Source organism: Clarias gariepinus, chromosome 26 (assembly GCF_024256425.1).
Source record: "Clarias gariepinus isolate MV-2021 ecotype Netherlands chromosome 26, CGAR_prim_01v2, whole genome shotgun sequence".
In the NCBI taxonomy this organism is placed as follows: Eukaryota; Metazoa; Chordata; class Actinopteri; order Siluriformes; family Clariidae; genus Clarias; species Clarias gariepinus.
Window position 1 is genome coordinate 15,705,761 of NC_071125.1, and position 21,456 is coordinate 15,727,216.

The following is a 21,456-nucleotide window of genomic DNA, read 5'->3' on the forward strand; positions in this document are numbered from 1 at the left end:
CTGAATTAAACATAATTAAAGTAATTAAATGTAGACAATTCCTAATAGCATTATTTTTCTCAAAACCAGGGGCAGCAATTACATGAATTAAAGAGTTAAACTTAAAATTAAAAGCAAAAATTCCTACTAGATGGGATGACGGTGTGTGTAGTTCGGAGTGTACCACCTGTAGGATTTTAAAGAAACAGTGTTCGAATGTCATCAAATCACTCCAAAGTCTTCAGTGCCCGTTGATCAGTTGTCAGTACGTGCTATAAGCAGCTTCTACACAGGCATGCACGACTTTTAATATGTGTTTCGAGACATCACTTCGCACGTGTTGTTTTGAGACTGGTCTAAGTATGTGTAATAAGTTGGTTTCAGACTGATTCGTTCACATTCGTTCAGTTTGGAGAAAAACCCTGATTGGAGGCTTTTCAACATGTGCAACTTCTGACAATGTGACAACATAAAAATGTTTTTTGTTTATGCACCTTTTAGAAGCTTGTGCACTAATATGCATCTGATACGGTACTGATACTGATGATGTCCCAGGCTGATCGGTTGTTGCTGATCAAGCTGAAAAACAGCCAATTCCAGTGTTCTAGCTGATCAACTGGATCATCTCTATTATAAATGTTATAAATAAATTTTGGAATCAACGTGGCGATACATGAACCACACAAAAGAATTTGTAACCGAAACTAGTTCCTCCCCATCTCTACTATTTTTGTTGAGTACTCAAAAATATTGGAACAGATTACCATACTTAACATTTGTTTGTATAATTAACACCTAACATTTGTTTGTATATAACATGTTTGTGATAACCACATCAAGCCGATGACCCACCGATATCATCAAACTGTTAGACCCTTTTTTGGTGATGCTATTCAATGCTTTTCTTGCACCACAGTTTCTTTTTGTTGTTCAGCTGAAAGCCCAGTTGGTGGGGTTTTTTTTGGGGGGGCGGGGGATGGGGGGGGTGTTGATGCGCGTCCCTGGTAAAAATGAATCCTTAACTGGTTTAAGGTGGGAAGATTGACTTGGCCAGTCTAAAACCAGCCCTGCCTTTTTCCTCTTATAAAGTTCTTTGATGTGTTTGAAGTTTATTTTGGTTGATTGTATGAAGTTCCTTGCAATTAGACTGGATGCATTTCTCTGTAAACTGTCAGATGGAATGTTTCGGGAAACTTCCAGATTCATTCTGGTCCTACTATCGAGGAGCAGCCATAAAAGCCCAAGCCACGACACAACTTCCACCATGCTTGAATGAGGAGCTTGTATGCTCTGAATCATAGGCAGATCTTCTCCATTGTTTGGCTTTTTTAGCACTTTGCTAGAAAGTAACACTGGCTCCTGATAAGCATCAGGATCAGATATCAGACAGATTTTTATGTTGTATGGCCTTTATATTCCTGCTCTCAAAGTCAACCTAAAATGTAAATAGATTGTCATACCTTCACCCCTGCCCTGCGGAGGTGGTTAGTGATGTCATTGCATGCTGCTTTTGGGGCATGCTGCTATGCCCAGTGCTAAAACCATGTTTTTTTGGTGATTTTTTATTTCCCAGCATCAAAATGGCTTGCCTTTCTCCCACATCTCAGGTCTACTTTTCAGTTTAACTGTTTTAACTAAAAATGCAGATCTTGCATCTAAAAACCCAGAGCTTAAAACAAGAGCAGACATTCAGAGCTGTAACTCCATCAAGTTTATCAGGATTCTTTTGTATATGCTGGGTATTTTAGTTCTTTTGGAATATAAAAACATTAACACACAACATGGGAGTGTCTTGCGAGCAATAGTAGTCGGTTAGAGTAGATCTTCATCTACTCAAAGAACTATTAAAGCACACACAACATAAAACATAAGCAAAGCCAGCAGCCAGACAACACTTGTAACAATTAAAGACAAGTTGCTGTAGAGTTCTGTCACTGATGTAAACACAACAGGCTTTTTTTAAGACTGTTGAGAGATTTTGCTCTGATGGCGGATGCATTATTCCAATACACCTGGTCATGATGAATCTTTGCAGTGTTAATTAACAGATTAATACCTTTTCGGCTGGAATTCAGCTTGGTCTGACCTACCATCTGCCAAAACACAGGACAAGCTGGTCAAGTTGGCAGAATTCTTTTAGTTAATGCTACACCACAGACAAGACTTTTCTAGAAAATAACCCAACAGCAAGACAATCTCAAACATGTTTATTTTAATCAAATAAATGCAATGCTGAAATCTACCACACTGCATTTTGGCAGCTGGACAGAATGAGCTGGAGTGAGGATCTTAGGAGAGCAAGTCTCAAGTAAAGATGTCAAGTTAGCGACAGATAGCTGTTCAAATCAACCTTGTTTATACGGTTTTTTTTTTTTCCTTAGGTGGTCCTGTTTTCTCTCAAGCAAGAGAGCACCAAAAAAACAAACCAAGAACTCTGCATTACATTATAGCAATCATCTAAAGCAACACTAAAGTTTTATTTAAGTTTATAGATTGCAGAAAGTCACACTGTGTCCATCAGCAAATTTGTGTGACATTACTAAAGAAGTGAATACGTCTTCAGGCCAATATTTATGGAAAGGATGGAATATGATTGGTCTTGGCTGATCATCCACATTTGGAATAACTGGGACTTTGTGCACATTCGTGTTTTCTATAAATGTTCCTTTAGCTTGGAACTACTGTACACGTGTAAGTGTATGTACTTAGGCAGGTAGGTAGGTATGTACTGTAGGTGGGTGGGTGAGTGATCTACTATTAGCTTTGCACTAACCTCTTGGATTCAACAAGCAATCATCACACTCAATTCCACTTGCTTAATTTAAAAGTCTTGCTATTATTATTCTTTTAAAAAAAAACTAATATAGTGTAACAGCTCATGCTCCTTGACTAAAACCCTTTCCTTATCCTCGAAGGTGATCTACATTTGAACACTTGGACCTCCATTTCCCAATGCTTGACCCAGTCAATCGTCATATAAACAAATGTCCATTAAGTTAAAAGAATGATAACCAACCATAATTAAATTTATGGCATGCTGGATCATATGGACGGTTTAAATCCGAAAACTCACCACTCGTGCTGCTCGCTCCTGAGATTCACATTTTCTGCAGAACCAGGGTCCTGTTGGGACTTGGACAATTCCATAACAAGCTAAAGGGAAAAAGAGAAGGAAATTTTTAGTCTAATGTAATAAGGACAAAGACAAAAAGATAAATGGGCTGTTAAATTTATAAACACATTTATTTTTAAATCTAATAACCTGCCCAATATTGCAATGATATTAAAGCACACTATAAATGCCGCACTACCTGAAGGTATACCATATACACACACAGACGTTTGTTTTAAATTGTAACAATTAAACGTGACAGAGCTGTAGTGATGTAGAACTATAATCTTTTTTAAAAAAAAGTGAGAAAGTGACAATTCACTCAAGGAATTCACATTCAATTCAGGCTCAGCATGTTCCTTTTAAGATAGCAATTTTTAAAATTTAGTCTTCTAATCAGAGCTGAATAAAGGTTAAATAACGCACTGCTGAGTCTGATCGATCTGATTATGCAACTTAAGCTCTTTTTCCCGTCAATTACAACGACTTAGTCAATTATAAGCGTGTGTATGTGGAAGAGGGTGGACAGTGTGTTCCTCTTAGTGTTAACCTGTTCCTATTGCTCCAAAGTCTCATTTTTATTCTCTTTAGGAAACTAAAGCCTTTTTTTCTGGTTAGTCTCACTAATGAGTGCTTTTCATATGGCCACACTGCTGTTTAGACCCAATCCTGTGAGTTCTCATCATATTGTGTGTGGAAATGCTCTTACATTCTCACATTCAATATTATACATATTTTCTACTGTCATTTTTCTATTTCACAAGTTTTTGTTCAAATTTATAGTGTTTTTTTCCGATCACATTTTTCTGCTGGGAAGCTGAAAATTCAATCCTATTCTTCCTGGTTGTAATAATGCATTGCAGGGTTCTTATTATAATTCCAGTAGTTTCAGCAATCTCCTTATTTGTTTTCTTTGCCTAACGCAGACCAATATTTTGATGCTTCAAAAACACATTAACATATTTAACATGGATGTTTAAAAAACGAGAAGCTATCCACTGCATCCATAGTATTTAAACAAACGGTTGCCTGTTGAAATGACTCACTGCATAACTATAAAATGAAAGGTTCCTAAATATTTGCTTATTTAAATTCAGATGGTGAGTGCCTTTAGCCATGTGGTGTACATCCCCATCTGAACTGAAATGTTTGTGAAGATTCCTGTACATCCACAGGGAAAAGAGTTTTTAAAGTTTTTCTTAATTGCAAAGACACTCCAAGATTGTTTTAATCATTCCCCATCAAAACAAAAGCAAATCTAAGTATTGTCAGAGTTTAAGGACACACAACCATAATATATAATTAGCCATTTAAAAAGGACTGGATCTAATTTATTTCGTTCCAAGCCCCCCACACATGCAACTTAACTCTACTTAAATCTATAACAAAAATTTATTTAAAAAAATAAAGACTTTAACACCAAACTCGCTCATCCATGTCTTTATGGATTTTGCTTTGTTCACTGGTGCACAGTCATGTTGGAGCAGGAAGCAGCCATCCTCAAACTGTTCTCAAAAAGTTGGGAGCATGAAATTGTCCAAAATATCTTCCTATGATGAGGCATTAGAAGTTCCTTTCACTGGAACCAAGGGACTGAGCCCAACGCCTGATAAACAACCCCACTTCATTATCCCCTCCACCAAACTTTATATTTTGCACAAAGCAGTCAGACACTGTAAGAGTACCGTTCTCCTGACAACCGCCAAGCCCAGAATTAAAGTCCATCAATATTGCCAGACAGAGAAGCGTGATGCTTAAATACTTTTGGCAATGTAATGTATCTAAAGTTCTGTGACAAAGTATTTGCCCCTTTCTGATTTTTTTGCATCATTTGTCACACTTGGGATTGGGATCTCTAAACAAATTTTAATATTACACAAAAATAACCCAAGCGAATATAAAAATACAGATTTTAAATAGAGATTGCATTTATTAAGGCCACTCCTGGGAAGGTTCACCACTGTTTAAGTTTTCTCCATTTGTGGATAATTACTCTCACCATAGTTCGCTACTTTCTAACCTGTTCTTGAATTTCTTTGGATCATCTTGCCTTTTTAGATATTTTAGTGCGCTTTATTTTATCAGACAGATTCTTTTTAAGTGATTTCTTGATTCAACGGGTCTTGAAGGATTCAGGCCCGAGTGTGCAAGGGATATAGCAAGGGTTTTGGAGGTGGATTACTTATTCACATAGGGCCAGGTATGTTTGATTAGCTAGTTTTTCTCAACAAATTAAATAATTTTGTATTTATTTGGTTTATCTTTGTTTACTATTAGAAAGAAAGTGAAATAATCTCAATTAATAAAGGGTGACAAAAATGCAAATAATAATAATAATAATAATCAAGGCAAATACAGGATACTAAAGGCACCCAAAATATGCAATACCCTCATTTGAACAGTTAATATTGAGATGTGTCTGCTACTTAGCCTTCATAACAGCTCTAATCTGAGGTGCTTTTAACTGGTGATTTCTGAGGCTGGTAACTCTATATGAACTTCTCTGCTTGATGGGTTTTGCAAATGCACTTAACACAATACTGTTCATGCAAGAACTGTTTCAGAATGGCTGACATTCGTGTCTTAAAATAACAACTGACTGTAGTTGGTGTTACTCAACACTTAATGACCTAATGCCAAACATTTGACTGGTACTACGTGTGTGCATGTGTGTGTCATCATCCCTACCGACAGCAATCGTTTCCATGCTACACGTTTGTGGCACGTGCAAACACGTGACGTTACAGGAAGTCGGCTTGTGTAAAGATAACAAAGCACTTTGGTGTTACAGTAGTGCACCGGATGTGCTGTAAAGAGAAGTGCGTGTGAGGACAAGCGACTACAAGCATGCTGCGAAACACAGAGCCCAGGATAAATGACCTAACAACACAACTACCGCCACTTTAGCATTATAGCTAGGAATGACACCTTCATAACACTCCGAATATCACGTGACACATCACCTAATAGAGCACAGACCTAAAAGACTGCGGTATTTATCCATAAATCAGCTGTTACACTTCCAGTTTCAGGGATCTTGTATAGGGCCTAATTCACTGAGATTAGAGAACAGCAGGGTTCATGTTAATAGTATTACATAACATTTACCCTGAAAGATAAGGATCACATTAGAGAACGCATTTAGCAATAACCGGAAAGCTAGATACGTTATCTTCACGCACAGAGAGGAATTGTGATATTAAAAACTCGAAATAACTGCTTAGCTTGGTACAGGTTTCTTCGTTGTCATTGTTAAAAAAAAAATTATTCACTATTTTGTATCCAAAACATGTGGCACTCAGTAGACAACACGCATTTCCCCCCCACGCGTATTCGAACTAGTCCCGCCTACTCCTCTGTGATTGGTTGGTTCCGGGTTGTCCCCTATTCTATGATTGGTTAACACCTTTTACTCGTAACTAGCTACCCGCACAACCAATGCCAACGAGCCGGAATACGAGTGGAGAAAGAAATATATATACGCTGTAAAACCAGGCGCCTAGATAGCTAGCGAATTAGCTTAGCATGCGAATTAGCTTAGCAATCGCACAACAAACACGACGAATTCAAAATGTAACGTTTAAATCCCTTTGACCGTAATGTCGCTGGTGGTTTTTTCGTTTAAGACACGGTTATTACGATTATATATAAAGTGCTGATCTGTACCTTGATGCACGGCGACATTGCAGCCGTGTCCGTCGCAGTAAACCAGCGGGTTTTCGGCCCAGCCTCTCTCGTCAGAGCAAACGCAGCAACCACCGATCATCTCCTTCATATTAGCGGACAAGTAGTCGCTAAATACCATCTACAAACAGAAATAAAGTCTCCAAACGCTTATATTGAGTCCTCGTCACGAATATCCAAGCTCCATTCCGTGGAAAAGTCCATATTTAACGTCGTCTCCTTCACATGAGCGTCCGGAGGCTCGCAGCGTCCCGGCGAGGAAAAAAGCGAAAATAGACCTCCAACACGACCGGGTCAAGCCTTCGTCCGTGTATCTAATTCCACTTTCGGCGAAAAGTCATGCTTGGTCGTGTTTACAATGTAAATTGCTATTTTTGTTTTGTTCAACACACAAACCCGATGGCTCTCGGGAAGTAAAACCGGATGTGCGCATGCGCAGAATGAGTAACGCTAGAGGAACTGATTGGTGGCAGCAGACGGCTTCGAAGTGGATCAGAGCACAAGCTACACTAAACTCAATCCTCTTCATCTCATCAGATCAGAATTGATGTATTTATATAATCTACAGCACCAGTCTAAATTCTGAATTTCTTTATTGTGGAACAATACTGGTTTTTGTTTTTTTAAACGAGGAAAAACACATGGTATAGGAAACAAGTTAATTTAAGACATGAAGGTCAGCAGTTCTTGAATAGTTGCTGATAAAACAGTATTGTCAATTGCACTTGCAAAACCCATGTGAAACTGAATCTGAGGAATTCATGAATTGGATCTCAGGAATGACCATTGTCACAAAGCAGCTTTACAAAACCAAAAGAAAATTAGGGAAATGAGTATATGTGTGAGAAAATATGTATAAATCAAAACGAACAGATTTGTCCCTGATCAAGCCAAGGGCAATTGTGGTTAAGAAAAACAAAAAAATCAACAAACAACAGCACCTCAGATTAGAGCCATTATAAAGAATTTAAAAAGCATTAGTACTAGACACATCTTAATATCAACTGTTCAAATGAGATTATTGCATATTTTGAATGCTTTAGCATTGTTCTACAGTGTAGAAAGAGATAAAAATTTAGAAAAGACCATGAAACTTAAGGGTGTGTGCAAACATTTAATTAGATGTGTATTCAAATCTTTCCTTTCCTCAAGATTTAAAAAGGAAACTCATACCAGCTGTAATTTCTTTTATAATTCTACTCCTAAAACAACTGTACATCTAATTCGAGCAGATATTCTTTATTATTATTATTATTATCAAAAGTACGTTTCTTAATGAGCTCTTTTTCTCCTTTAGATACATCAGTTTAGGGATTTCAAGTTTTAATATCAAATGTATGGGTTTGACATTTAAAAAGTTTGTCAACACAAATTTAAATGCACTGTGTAATTGTAATGCACTGTGTAATTTTTAATGCACTGTGTGAAAAAATTGTACAATAATAAACAGCATTATGGACTACAGCATTATCAAACTGCCTCTGAAAATAAGTTCTTTTAATTTAGTGGTTTCTAGTTTGACAAAAAAAAAACATTTTTCAACATTGAAAGACAACATTTTTTGTTTTATTATATTTGCAAATCTAGGCATATTTAATTAGATTAAACACATTTGCATAAAAAAATATACTGTACATATGAGCATGTAACGTTTTTAGAATATCATGACCAATTACCCTGGCTCATCATTTATGCCAGAATGGTGTTCTTTAGTTATGCATTCACGGTGTTTTAATGGGTGTTTCCCAATTGACTGTTTACTTTTTTTTAAGTTTTGAAAATCTATTTCTAGTTCAATTCCCTGGCAAATAAAAAAGCTGACTCTGTTATGTACAATAAGGAACCCAAGAAATGAGCTGTCTGTATAATGTTACAAGCCAGAAGCAAAAATACCACAGACACTAGTGAAATTTAGAAATTTTAATTACGACCATATTGAACAAATTAGCGATCAGTGATCCTGTTCCAGAAAATCCACTTTCCTATACAGAATTCAGTTTCAGCCCATTTCCCAGGGGATGATTTGGAGAATCAAGTAGACCGAAGAAGTGAGTTTGCTTATCAGGATTTCTGAGAAGAAAATTCCAGAAAACATAAAACGTTAGGCAAAATAGACTGAATAGGAACTTAGGTTTATGTAAGTGTAATGGGAATGACAAATGTTCCCTCAGCAGGCATCACATTTATGTTTTTCATGAGTTCAATTTACACATATTCACTTAAACATATATTTTCTTCATTAAGTTTAAGTAGATGTGTTCAGCAGCCAAATTCACATTTACTGCAATTCTATGGTGGTATCTGGGCCAGAAAAGAGTGGTAAATCTAAATGAACATGCCTGGCATTGGTCTAAATAAGCTCACCTGGTATTTAAAACTTAACATCAAGATTCCACTCTTTAAAAATAATGGGTTGTTTAAGTCCAACCTAGTGGTTCATTTTAAAGAATTGTGAACCACACAGCACGCTGACATTATGAATCTATTGCTTTTGCAACATACTTTGGCCAAGATTTTGGCATAGTGTATCAGAGACAACATAAGTCAATTTAAACAAACCAAAAGACTGTTGGTGTTAGCCAGCCTCATTACAGTGACTTTGTAATATTTCAAACAAAAGTGCTTATGGGTAACAAATGTTAGTCCTCTAGACTACATAAGAAAGCAAGTTATGTTTCTAATGTCAGTCACATGAGTATAAATATACAAAAAATTGGTCAACTTTAAGTTTGAAATTTCATGTTTAATAATACCTGATTTAAATGAGGTGTCCTTATGATTTGCATGTTAGTTTTCTGTATCAACCTTTAAAATCATCCTTTTTTAGAGTAAAAAAAACCTTTACAATATAATGAAATATATTGTTTTTTTAAGCCATTTTCTTAAATTTCACTCTCTTTAAGACATTCATTCATAATGTTTTACATTCCTAGCCTAACAGTAATAATATGCAATATGACAAAATAATTGTGGATGGTAAAATAATCTTTACTCCCTACAATACATTTGGCAGGAAATAATGCTGGATGAGCTGCTGCTCCTTTATACCTGTTGCTATCAGATTGTACAACTTATCCACCCGTTAACTGTGCACATTCCTCTTTCTCTAAACCGCTTACCCTGTACCAGGTCTCTGGAAGCCTGGAGGATATCCCCCGAAGTCTTCAGGCACGAGCAAGGAGACAACCCGGACATATACACGGACCAATCCATCTCAGGGAAAACACTCACACACTCATTCACACACTATATCATTTAACTTACGCCGCATGTTTTTGGACTCTGAAGGAAACTCGAGTACATAGAAGAAGCCAACCAAGCACGAGGAGAACATTCAAGGCAGGAATCAAACCCCTCGACTTTACTACTATATAAATACTTTAATCTATATTTTATATGCATAGCTTTTGTTCTTGTAATTTCTATCTACTGATCTTCAATAGAGTTCATGGTTTGACAAAATCTTTTTAAAAAAATTTAACACTAAAAGGATTTTTTTTTTTTTGAGTATGTAAGCATATTTAATTTAATGACCACATTTGCATAAACAGATATATCTGAAGATGTATATTTTTTTGTATATCAGAAACAATTACCCTCGTTCATCATTTATGCCAAAATTAAATTCTTTAAATATGCATTCAGAGTATTTTAATGGGTGTTTCCTGATTGTCAGTTTACCAAAATGGCTCTCCAGATTTGCAAGTCAATTCCCAGCTCAATTCCCAGGCAAATAAAAGAGTTGACCCATTCATTAATGACACACCCTCTTTTACCTTGTGAAAAGAAACAAAAATTACTGTGGTAAGAAAAGAACCTGATAATGTTACAAAAGATTACTATGGATTCATAAAATATTTTGCTATCCTATTATTTTAGTGGAAGTTAACCTACATGTTTTATATTTTTATTTGTACAACATTTTGTTTAAGACAAAGAAGTTTGCAGACTTTCAGTGTAAATCTTTCAGTTTACAAAAACATTTTTTTAGGCATCAAGAAAAGGTTGGAAATGTGTTTTTTTATAATAATAATTTGGTGTGTGTGTGATTTTGTTCTTGTTTTTTATACATTCTGGCATATGCTTAAATCATACATGCCTGTAATACTATCACTTACATTACAAAAAAGAAATAAGAATATGCTCATATGCTGTAAATGTATACCCATCGGCCCAACATTCTAGTGAATACAAACCAGTTAGCTGGCTTGTGGGTGTTTTTTGTGTGGGTTTGTTTAAACCTCAGTCATTTTAATGTGTGGGTTGATGCTCATCCTGTGTACTTAATGTCCAAACCCTGTTATTGTAGTAGTAATAGTAGTAATTATTTTTGTTCCACAAATTATAAGCCAAAATGTCTGGTTGCTGTAATGCAACGCTTGTACCAAGTCATGTACGTCTACAAAACAGACTTATATTAGCATAGTATATATACTATGTATATATGTGTGTGTGTGTATATATATATATATATATATAAATATATATATGTGTGTGTGTGTTCTTTTTTTCAACATCGGTAGGGCAGCTAGAGATCAATGACCAAAATATCCTTCCACATTGACAATTTCAAGTCTTCAATTAAATTTAATGTAAATGAGATCAGATACTCAATCTTGCTCTGAAAAGTAGTTGCTGAGTATATTGTTTATTTTAATACACATATACATATTAATACAATATTTTTAGGAAATTAAGACTTAATACCCCATATGTTATCACATGTAGTATAATCCCAAATCATGTATACAAAAATTATTTATTCATTTATTTACAATAATGATTTAATCCTGGTCAATGTTATAGTTGATTTAAAGCCTATCACATAAACACTAGGATGGGATGCCAGTGCATGCAGCACTGTGCACAGACGTCTACAGACATGTTTTGTGTAGGTGTTATAACCCAAAGGAAATGCACATAAACATTATGAAAGTGTGCAAGACCAAGCACAGTCAGGCTATATCAGGAAACTTGGAACCAAATAATCTTATTTATAAATTGTCAACAGGTATAGTTTTTACAAATTATTTTTATTAAGAAATATATTCAAACAGCAAACAATCTGCACCCTCTGAACTTGACAGACAGCCGCTGCAAATGACATGACAGTTTCAATAATCACTAAGTAGACATTAAAAAGCCATTAAATTACAAAATAATAAAAGGGAAAAATAAAAAGATTTTTTTTTTTAAATGACAAATATTTAAATGTAAGTTAAGATTTAAGTTATTTTAGCATAAAATCCAAAACATCTGATTAAATATGAAATATTTATGAAAATAAGGCCCTCAAAAATTGGAATTCCACTAGATCTTCATTTCTGTACTAATTTCAATGCACATAACTACCTGTGCAAAATGATCCACACATGCACTGATCTCACCAGCCTAGTGTTGTAAATTATTTCTCGAGTGCAGAGAAGAGTCGGGAGAGGTGGGTATGTAGTTGACAGAAAGTCAATCTCTATTCGGTGCACATGAACCAGAAGATGGAAGATTTTCTAAAAATGTCTAGTTGCTATAAGTCTCTTGTACTTTATTTCTATTCTATAAGAAGCAGTCAGTATTTCCGTGTGGCTGTACGTGTGGCTTAAAAGGAGTCTTTACCTTTTAATGTCAACGCAATTAGGGCAGCGCACATCTCAGAAAAATCACCACAAACAGTGATCAAATGGAAGAGTGGTAACAGTGTAGAACCAATCATGCATCAGAAAGAACAGGTACTTATATTACTTAAAGGTCCCATAACCATTTCTTTACCAAGGTAACATGGATCTCAGAGATCTCCCAACGGGTATCAGTCAGTACATCATATCCACCTTTTGATATGAAAGATACATATCGCATACATTACGACAAGCCTTTGAGGACACCCATTTACTGATACAGAAATTTACGAGGATATATTTATGAGTGTAGTATTAGTATTGTATCATTCACTAGTAAAATGGTTCGGATTTTTATACCTTTTACAATATCCCCCCCATCATTTGGACATAGCGATTTTGATTCCCAGGTGATGCTACAGCCATCTGTAGCTGGAAGTCTAGGAAGCAGATTGCCTTCAGACTCTGTGGGATGTCATTTCCGCACACTCAAATCAATCCTAGTGACAATAGCCAATCGTGGGTGTCTGAGCTCACATAAGGAGAATGGGTCAGATAGCGCTTTCATCCAAGTGTGTAATGCCACTCCCTTACAGTGCATGAGCAGCAGATTGAAAAGATGTGATCTGCAGCTTGGAGAAGGCACCTATTAACCTTGCGCCCTCCCTGGTTGGTAGCGGTCACTAAGTGCCCTAATAGGTTGGAATTAGATATGACTGAATTAGGGTAGAAAATATCCAATAAAAAAAAAAGGATTTTCCAAAAACAGTTTAAATAGTTTATTTCAATTTATTGTATATGTCATCCATTTACTGCTATTAAATGAAAGTAAAATCACACAAAGTTACCAGCTTTTGGTTGTAAACTAACAGCAATTTGGCCTTTTGGTTTCCGCACAAGCACTTTGTCATTGGTAACATGTCAATTATACATACTTTATGCAAGTGTTTAATAGATCAGTACATGCCAATTGGTAGATGTAGTAAGAGCCTTTTTTTTGTCATGCTTGAGATACTTCATTCACTCCAGTAAGTGCCTTGTGGGGATCACAGCAGATCTGAGACATACCTTGAGACATACTATTGTACCCACCATGGGTAGGATGCCAGTCCATTACATTACATTAATTCACATGTTGGACAATTTGGGGTGGCCAAACTACCTACTAAATTTATTTTTTGTAAATGAGAGAAATATTAAAAACTCCTCACTTAATGTGTTATGGCACTTCGAGCAGTATGTTGTAGTCACTTTTACCTAACTAACTGGGCAACTGCAATCTCAGGCACTATGTTGTACCTGAAATATTAATCATTAAAATAGTTGAATATCTATAGCCCAGTTTAAGGGATGTTGCTTCAATATAAAGTTTTAATCAATTGCTTGCTTTAGATCCCATGATTCTCCTATGCATTATAATGACATGCTTGTTGAGATATTTTAAACAGTCTCTCATTCTAAGGTTATTTTTGCCATAATTTCTACAACCTTTTGAGAATCTAAATTATGCACAGTTTAAAAGAAGGTAATTATTTTTTTTTGTTGCTTGTTTTTTCAAGAGTCAAGTGTAAATTTAAAGTATTAATCTGCTGTAACTAATGGGGCATGGGGAAAAGTCTGTGATTTTATTTAGACTATATAAAGCACATTCGGGTATAAAGGTGCAGAAAGCCTTGATAGACAGAGGAACCCAATGGAATGTCTTTGCCAGTGACTGCTAAAAACAGTTGGAACAACTAGAGTGGTAAGAATAGTGATGTACCATGTCTCCAGAAGTCACCTTGGTCGGACATCCAGAAAACTGCATTCTTCAACATTGATAGAATTTCTCTAGTCAGATACGCCCTATCACTGGAATTCACGGATGCTCAAACAGAAAAGAGTTCTAAGGACAAAATGAAGGAGGCCTTAACTCTTTTCAGAATCGCCTCCCATTTGCACAAAGGAGCTATTTAATTTTGACAACTTTTGCAAACAAATGAACCCATAGATAGTAATGTAAAATCACATGGGTTCTAAAAAACCCTCTTAAGACCTGATCTGGAGTTGTGCTGGTAGAAGGATTGGTAGAGCTGATGATCCTGGACTCAGATCATCTAGGAGAGGTATTGCTCACATTACGGAGTCTGGACAGAGGGGAATATCTAACACAAATAATCAATCAGCATTAAGATTTCCCAAAGCATTCAAGCATAAATTGCACAACAACTTTGCTAAGTTAAAACATATGGTCTGTTGCAAATTATGCCTATATACATTATTCTTTCTGTTACTAGTGAACCTTAATATGTGCTCCATGTTTCTATTCAGCACATTTTTTTATATACTTTATACTTACCCAGTGCATGTCCCAACGCTACATAAAAAGGTTTTACAATTTTAAAATGCAAAACAAAAAGACAATTTAACAAAATATAAATACAAAAAAACAAAAACATACTTATCAGCACATTTTAAACCTAGCATTACGCATTTAAATGTCCTGCTGTGCAGACATGGTTTACAATTTAAGATCTGTAGTCTACATACGTTTCGAAATCCGGGAGAAAAATAATCTTCCTCTGATGAACAGTTGTCCAGATATTCTATTTGACTTCCTCATTTAAACTCTGCCCAAACCTAAAAGAAAATCTTGTTTCTTTGCTTTCTTTCATTTGCCATTGTCTAAGATTAAATGCTCATTCTAAAACAAAACACACGTAGTCACTTCGTACACCGCTGCGTCTCCAGCATATTTACTGCAGCAGAACCACCGCTTTGTTGACATACCACCTCCTTTGTTTGCGTTCTAATATCATCGTCCCTGATTGGTCCAGAGCCTGAAACAACCAATCAGTGGAAAGTTTAAACTATCGGCGGGATCTCATTTTAATTCCAGTGCTCGGACCAAACCGTAGAAATTTCAAACGACACAAATATTCTGACATAAAGAATTGTGTTTAATTCTGTTTCTAAAACTTAGATCCGGGCAGCTGCTTGGTTTTTTTTTTTTTTTTTAGGGAATTTTTTTTAGGATACATAGAGTGAGAGATTACAACTGGAGAAATAGACAAAGTGTTGAAAATATCTGGTGTAAACACACACGCGAACATAAAAAAAACTTTCTCATCCTCTTGTTTCCACTCCCATCTGCTTATCAGCAGAAGCCGTGCAAAAATAGGGCGTGTGACATTTTCTCTAACTATGACTTTTAGAAATGGTTTGAGGTTAACATATATATATATATATATATATATATATATATATATATATATATATATATATATATATATATAAACTGCCTGGATCAACGACGTACTTGAACGACTTGCATGCAAAGGATAAGTCGTGTTTTAAAGAGAATCCCCAAACTCACACGACAGTGATGTTTTCTTTTGTTTATTTATTTATTTATATGTGTGTGTGTGTGTGTGTGTGTGTGTGTGTGTGTGCGCGCGCGCGCGCGCGCGTGTATGTGAAATCTTAATATGTTACTCTGCTAAGAGCTGGGATAATCATAAAGCCTAAAGTAACGCTGATTGTTTTAATTACATCTACTGTGATAATTTGATTTATACCCTTTCATAATATTTTCTGAAAATGACGACTTACACTACTACTACTACTACTACTACTAATAATAATAATAATAATAATAATAATAAACACCATCATCATCTAAACTCTTTTAATGAAATCAAAAACAGCCTTATTTATTTTGTTATAGCTTTCAAAGTAACCCACTCCGCTAGCTTAATTCTAAATTATTCCACTGTGGCACATTATATTTCGTAGAACCAAACTGAAACATGTACACGTCATCTCCTGTGAGCTAACTTATACAGAAGCCGTCGACCAAACCGCCTTTTACTTTTCCAACTATAAGTGTGTAATGTAACGTTTCTCTAATTTATGAAGCACTTTAAAGGTTTCGGTTAAGTTGCCTTTTTCAGGAATCTTTGCGACACACCAGTGTTTATCACGTATTACATATAAAATGAATTGAACTCATCCTCATCTAATGGGGTTTCTAAACTACGTAACAGGTTATTGGTTGTTTAGGCAAGACAAGCAAAAAAAGTGCCTTAATGGAATTATGATTTTTCGCCCTACATTATTTAATATTTCATCAATGTGGTTAACTTATGTCAATGCATCAAAAACAACATATTAATAATCAAATTGTCTCTAATTTGAAAACGTGAAATTGTATTAATGATTTAATGATTACAAATTTAATCAATCAGCACTACCACTACTATACTACTACTAATAACAATAATTGTAAAAGTTTTATTTATTTATTTAGAGTGTGTGTGTGTGTGTGTGTGTGTGTGTGTGTGTGTGTGTGTGTGTAAATTAGGTTGGCCTATATTCACAAATTCTAGGTCGTTTTGCACCAAAGCGACTAAAAAAATATATGATAAGACTTAAATTAAATTATTAACTTTAATCATAACTACCCCCCCCACACACACACACACACGCGCGCGCATACACACCCACACCTGTATCTCTGCTTTGTTGTAAGTTTTTTTTCACATCTGTCTTTTATTACACTTTGGTAAAATTCAGCTGATCAAGAAATCACACTGTGGGTTAAAAGACACCAAACCTGGTGCATTTCGCGTTGGGTGTTTTTTCACCCCTCTTAGCTGCAGAATTCGGGAAGCACCACAGAGGGTCTCAGAGGCGCACATGGAGGGGGTTAAAGGGGGGAATTTGCCTATGGCACGAGCTGGGCTTTTACGCAAAGGCTTGTGGGTAACGTAGGGGCGCTCGCGCGCTTCCATGCACACATATACACAATAGAAGTAACACACGACATGGCAGGGTGAAAGGTTACGGCCGCCCACCCCCAACCGTCTCCTTTTCTTTCTCTCTCCCTTTCTCACTCACTCACTCTCACACACATACACACTCAAGGAGGCTTCAAGTTGCAAATAATCAATGTCCATGCTTGATCCTGGGAAAAAAGAAACTGCTATATATATATATAAGAAATATATTATTGAGCCACCTTGGGAAGGTCCTTGTCTTATTAATACAAAGGTGTATCTTTTTTAAATAGCTAACTGCTTGATAAAAAAATAATTATCGAAAATTATTCTTGTTTTAAATGGATTCTTATGACATTTAAATGGACTCTTTGTTGTAGCCTAAACATGAATATATATATATATATATATATATATATATATATATATATATATATATATATATATATATATATATATATATATATATATATTTATGTTTATAGCGTCAAAAATCCAAAATACTCGCAGTGTCTTGGGGTGAAAATGAAACGAGTGTGAGTTGAACATTAGATATATTAAAAGACAAGGGACAACACTGGAGAAAAACCAGAGATGGAACAATGTCTGATTTTCCTTTCCTTTGTTTTACTTGTACTGTTGTGTGATCTTACCTTCAAATCTATTTAATCTCACACTCTTCTTCATCAAACTGTATGCTCAAGAGTTCTTTGGAAAAAATGCACTCTCACCTCTTGCGACAGTAAATAATGAGCAGCGTTCAATACGAGCAGAACACTACTTTTTGCTCTCGTTTTTTTGCATTTGCCGGAAAAAGCATCGGGTTTTTCCGCGAGCTGCGGTGGAGAGCATTGCGGACCCCCCACTTCGTGTGTGTGTGTGTGTGTATATGTGTGCGTGCGTCTGTGTGTGCGCGTGTGTGTAGGTTCTCCGTTTCTCATTTCCCTGCAAGCAGACTAAAGAAGAGATTCCAAGCAATAAATTTAACTTCCTTTTAGGCAATTAAAGGGAAACTATTACACATTAATAACTTGTTTTAATTAGTGAACACTTGAACTAAACCTGGCCCACAGACCTGAGCGCAACCAATACACATAGCACACGTTTCTAGGCTCCATGTGGCACTGTGTGTTTGAGGCTAAATCGCTTTCGGTGCTCTTTGAATGGAAAAAGTGAGTGTAGTAGGTACATTAAGATTTCTGTGATTGCACCGCTGTAGATGGCTTTTCAATTCAGAGCGCGAGCTTTTTAAATCATTTCCAATCAACCAGCAAATTCATCGGACATATTCCTGTTAGCAACAAATAAGTGCTTAGATGAACACAAACCTATTTTGACAAAAGAAGCATCTCAAAATTGAAATAAAAAATGAAAAGGGAAAAAATAGCTTGTATTTTACTTGGAAGGAGAACAAATTTATTTTCTGTTGCTTATTTAATAAAACTATGTGCTGCATCTGGGTCAATACCAAGCATTAGTGCTAAACGATGATATTTGTCCAGCACATGTTTAACTACTAACCTATTGTTTTTAAGAGTACGTTGCGTGTGACGTCACTGCCTAAAAGGTCGACAAGATGTAAAGAGGCTCTGAATCAAGACCTTATCGTTTAACCCAGTGGCCACCAGTAACAGGCTTCCTGTTCTGTTCCACGCGTGCACCCACGAGGTTTTGCCATCTTATTGCAATAACTTTATTTTTTATTTTTGTTGTCTGCTTTTTGTACATATATTATTATGCGTATGCTACTTGACTTTATTGCATACTTGGGATCCTGACTGTTTTTTTTTTAAGTGTTTTACACCAGATCCGCAAAATCAACACACACACACACACACACACAAATGCGCGCGCGCGCACACATGGAGGCAAAGATCAACCTTCTTTTATCATTCTTGTCACACCTAAGGATCTCTAAAATTCAGAATGAGTTTTTCTTTTGTGCCCTACACTGCCTCTGAAAAGATGTCTAAACCTAGGGCAAATATTTAGTGTAGTTAGTGGAGGTCTGGTAAAATAATAAAAAGCATTAAATTATGATGTATTTACTATTTGAAAAATTCGAAATTTGTCACAAACTGTTCCATAACAAATGTAGCATATGTATAACTGTCAATAAGATCTCTAAACTGGAATTTCTCTGGAGTCTCCATTTTTCCATTAAAATATTAAACAAACAAACAAATACCTTAATGGTTATAGTTAGGGTAAGGGCCTGCCCCCAAATGTTTTCTTATACGACTTAGTTTGTGTAAAATGGTAATGAATGGTAATGCACATCAAAAAAACAACTGGTCAACATATTTGACTACTGTATGGTAGCGCTAAAGACAATTAAATGAGGTACTGAAACACTATAGTCTTGTCCCCTGCTTATATGCCCATAAGGCAGAGACTCTTCTATGACCTTTGACCTCTGGTTTTACCCTTTGAATGCATTCAAGGTGTAAAAAAACACTGATTTGATCTTTATGAGCACAAGCTTAATGGGTTTAGTGTGCACATCTGTATAGCTGAGTGTTGCTCACACCAGCGATTCAATATAGTAAATACAGAAGCAACGTGCGCTTAGAGATTTCAAACGGACTCTCAAAACTAAAAAAACTAAAAAAAAAAAAAAAAAAGAATTCCGTGAAAAAAACAGTTTTCCTCTTATAAGTCTATGTGTAAGCAAATATGTTAGGTACTTAATTGGGACTATAACGCTTTATTCAGAATTGAGAGAAAATAATAAATAAATTGATTTAGGTATGACGTAAGGATGGTAAGCCAATCAAACGATTTATAGCTGAGATAAATCATTTTCTCTTTTACTAGTACACATTATTACATAAAACGCTTTACTTTAGCCCGTATTTAACAACCTCTAATTTTCATGTTTTCTTTTTTAAAGCCATTAAAAATATTTACGCTATATGCATGAAATTAGTTGAGATCACTTAGATGAGAACAAGCAATATTTAATTTCCCCAGATTAACACGTAATGTAATTTCTCTTACTGTCTATTCTAAAGAAAGTATACTATAAATGCACATGAATGAATTAATGAATGAATGAACAGAGTTGCTTTTAACACAGACTCGTCAGACGTTTCGCCAGTATTATGCACAGTGTTTTGACTGATGGCAGAACGCAGCATGGAGTTATTGATCTCTCTCTCTCTCTCTCTCTCTCTCTCTCTCTCTTTCTTACACACACACACACACACACACACACACACACACACACACACTAGGAACTGAAGAGGAGAAACACTGGTGAAAAACGTATATGAAAATTCTCGCACTGTCAATCTCTCGCTCTCTCTTTCTCTCTCTCTCTCTCTCTTCCTCTCTCTCTCTCTCTCTCTCTCTCTCTCTCTCTCTCTCACACACACACACACACACACAAAACACACGCTTCTCGTTTTAATTTTCCCTTTGATGGAAATAGTTATGACTTTTCCACTCCAAGCTGAAACTTAACCTGAAATGTATTTATAAAATGTATTTTATAAAATAATTTCATGCATGTCTGGACATTTTAAGGTTTCTTTTTAAAAAACGCGATTTACTACTTTACAATTAATTTCCGTTCTTTTAGATATTTAGATTTGGGTTCAGGACAATATGGACATGTACTTCAGACACACACACACACACGCACACACACACACACACTATACGGAGTGAACTTATTTGCCACAAAGCTCCCACCCACGCCGCCCCTCCCACACACCCCTTTCCTTAAAAATATATATATATATTTTAATAATGCTAACGACGATGTTCATACAAGCTTGTGCATTCCTGCTTACATTTGAAACAACAGAGAGCGTGTCAAAGTCCAGACAGATTTTTAACCGAGGAACAGGACAGGGTTTGAACTACGTCGTGTTTTACAGCATCCTATCCCTCAACCCGCCAGCGTGTGCTGTTTTGCCAAATAAGTCGTTGATTTTGCAAACATGGCAAAAATATTTGTTTTAGAAAATGAAAAAAAATGTATGCCGTTTATATAACAATAGGTGTGGAAATAATGATAATAATATTAATACTGGTTGTGGACGGTACACTGCTGTACATGTACACGGGTGGAATTATAATTTTTATTGCATCACCTGTCAGAATCGACCAATCAGCGTCGACTTTGGGAGGCTTTAATTGATGAAGGTGTCTCCCAACTTGTTCACTTCCCGCTGTCAGTTTATTTGTGGCTTAAACCAGCACAGGGAACAGCACTTGCGTTTTGGGGGCTTTTATTCGCCTCTCTCTCTCTCTCTCTCTCTCTCTCTTTATCCGTTTCACCTTCCCTCCTCTCTTCATGGGGAAGGAG

General features: G+C 35.9%; 1 protein-coding gene across 6 annotated transcripts in view; it reads right to left on the reverse strand.

The window, feature by feature from the left end:
- The window catches only part of mllt10 (MLLT10 histone lysine methyltransferase DOT1L cofactor), a 71,498-nt gene extending 64,168 nt beyond the window's left edge, over positions 1-7,330 (reverse strand). Inside the window, exons 1-2 of one of the 6 annotated variants that reach the window (XM_053487589.1) lie at positions 6,758-7,328; positions 3,053-3,132 (exon numbers count right to left, since the gene is read on the reverse strand). In XM_053487589.1, the coding sequence (XP_053343564.1) occupies positions 3,053-3,132; positions 6,758-6,896 (219 nt within the window). In that variant the 5' untranslated portion in view covers positions 6,897-7,328. Of the gene's footprint in view, positions 1-3,052; positions 3,133-6,757 lie in introns of all 6 variants that reach the window. The other 5 variants (XM_053487590.1, XM_053487585.1, XM_053487586.1 and 2 more) reach the window with 5 other exon arrangements.
- Between the last annotated feature and the right edge of the window lie 14,126 nt (positions 7,331-21,456).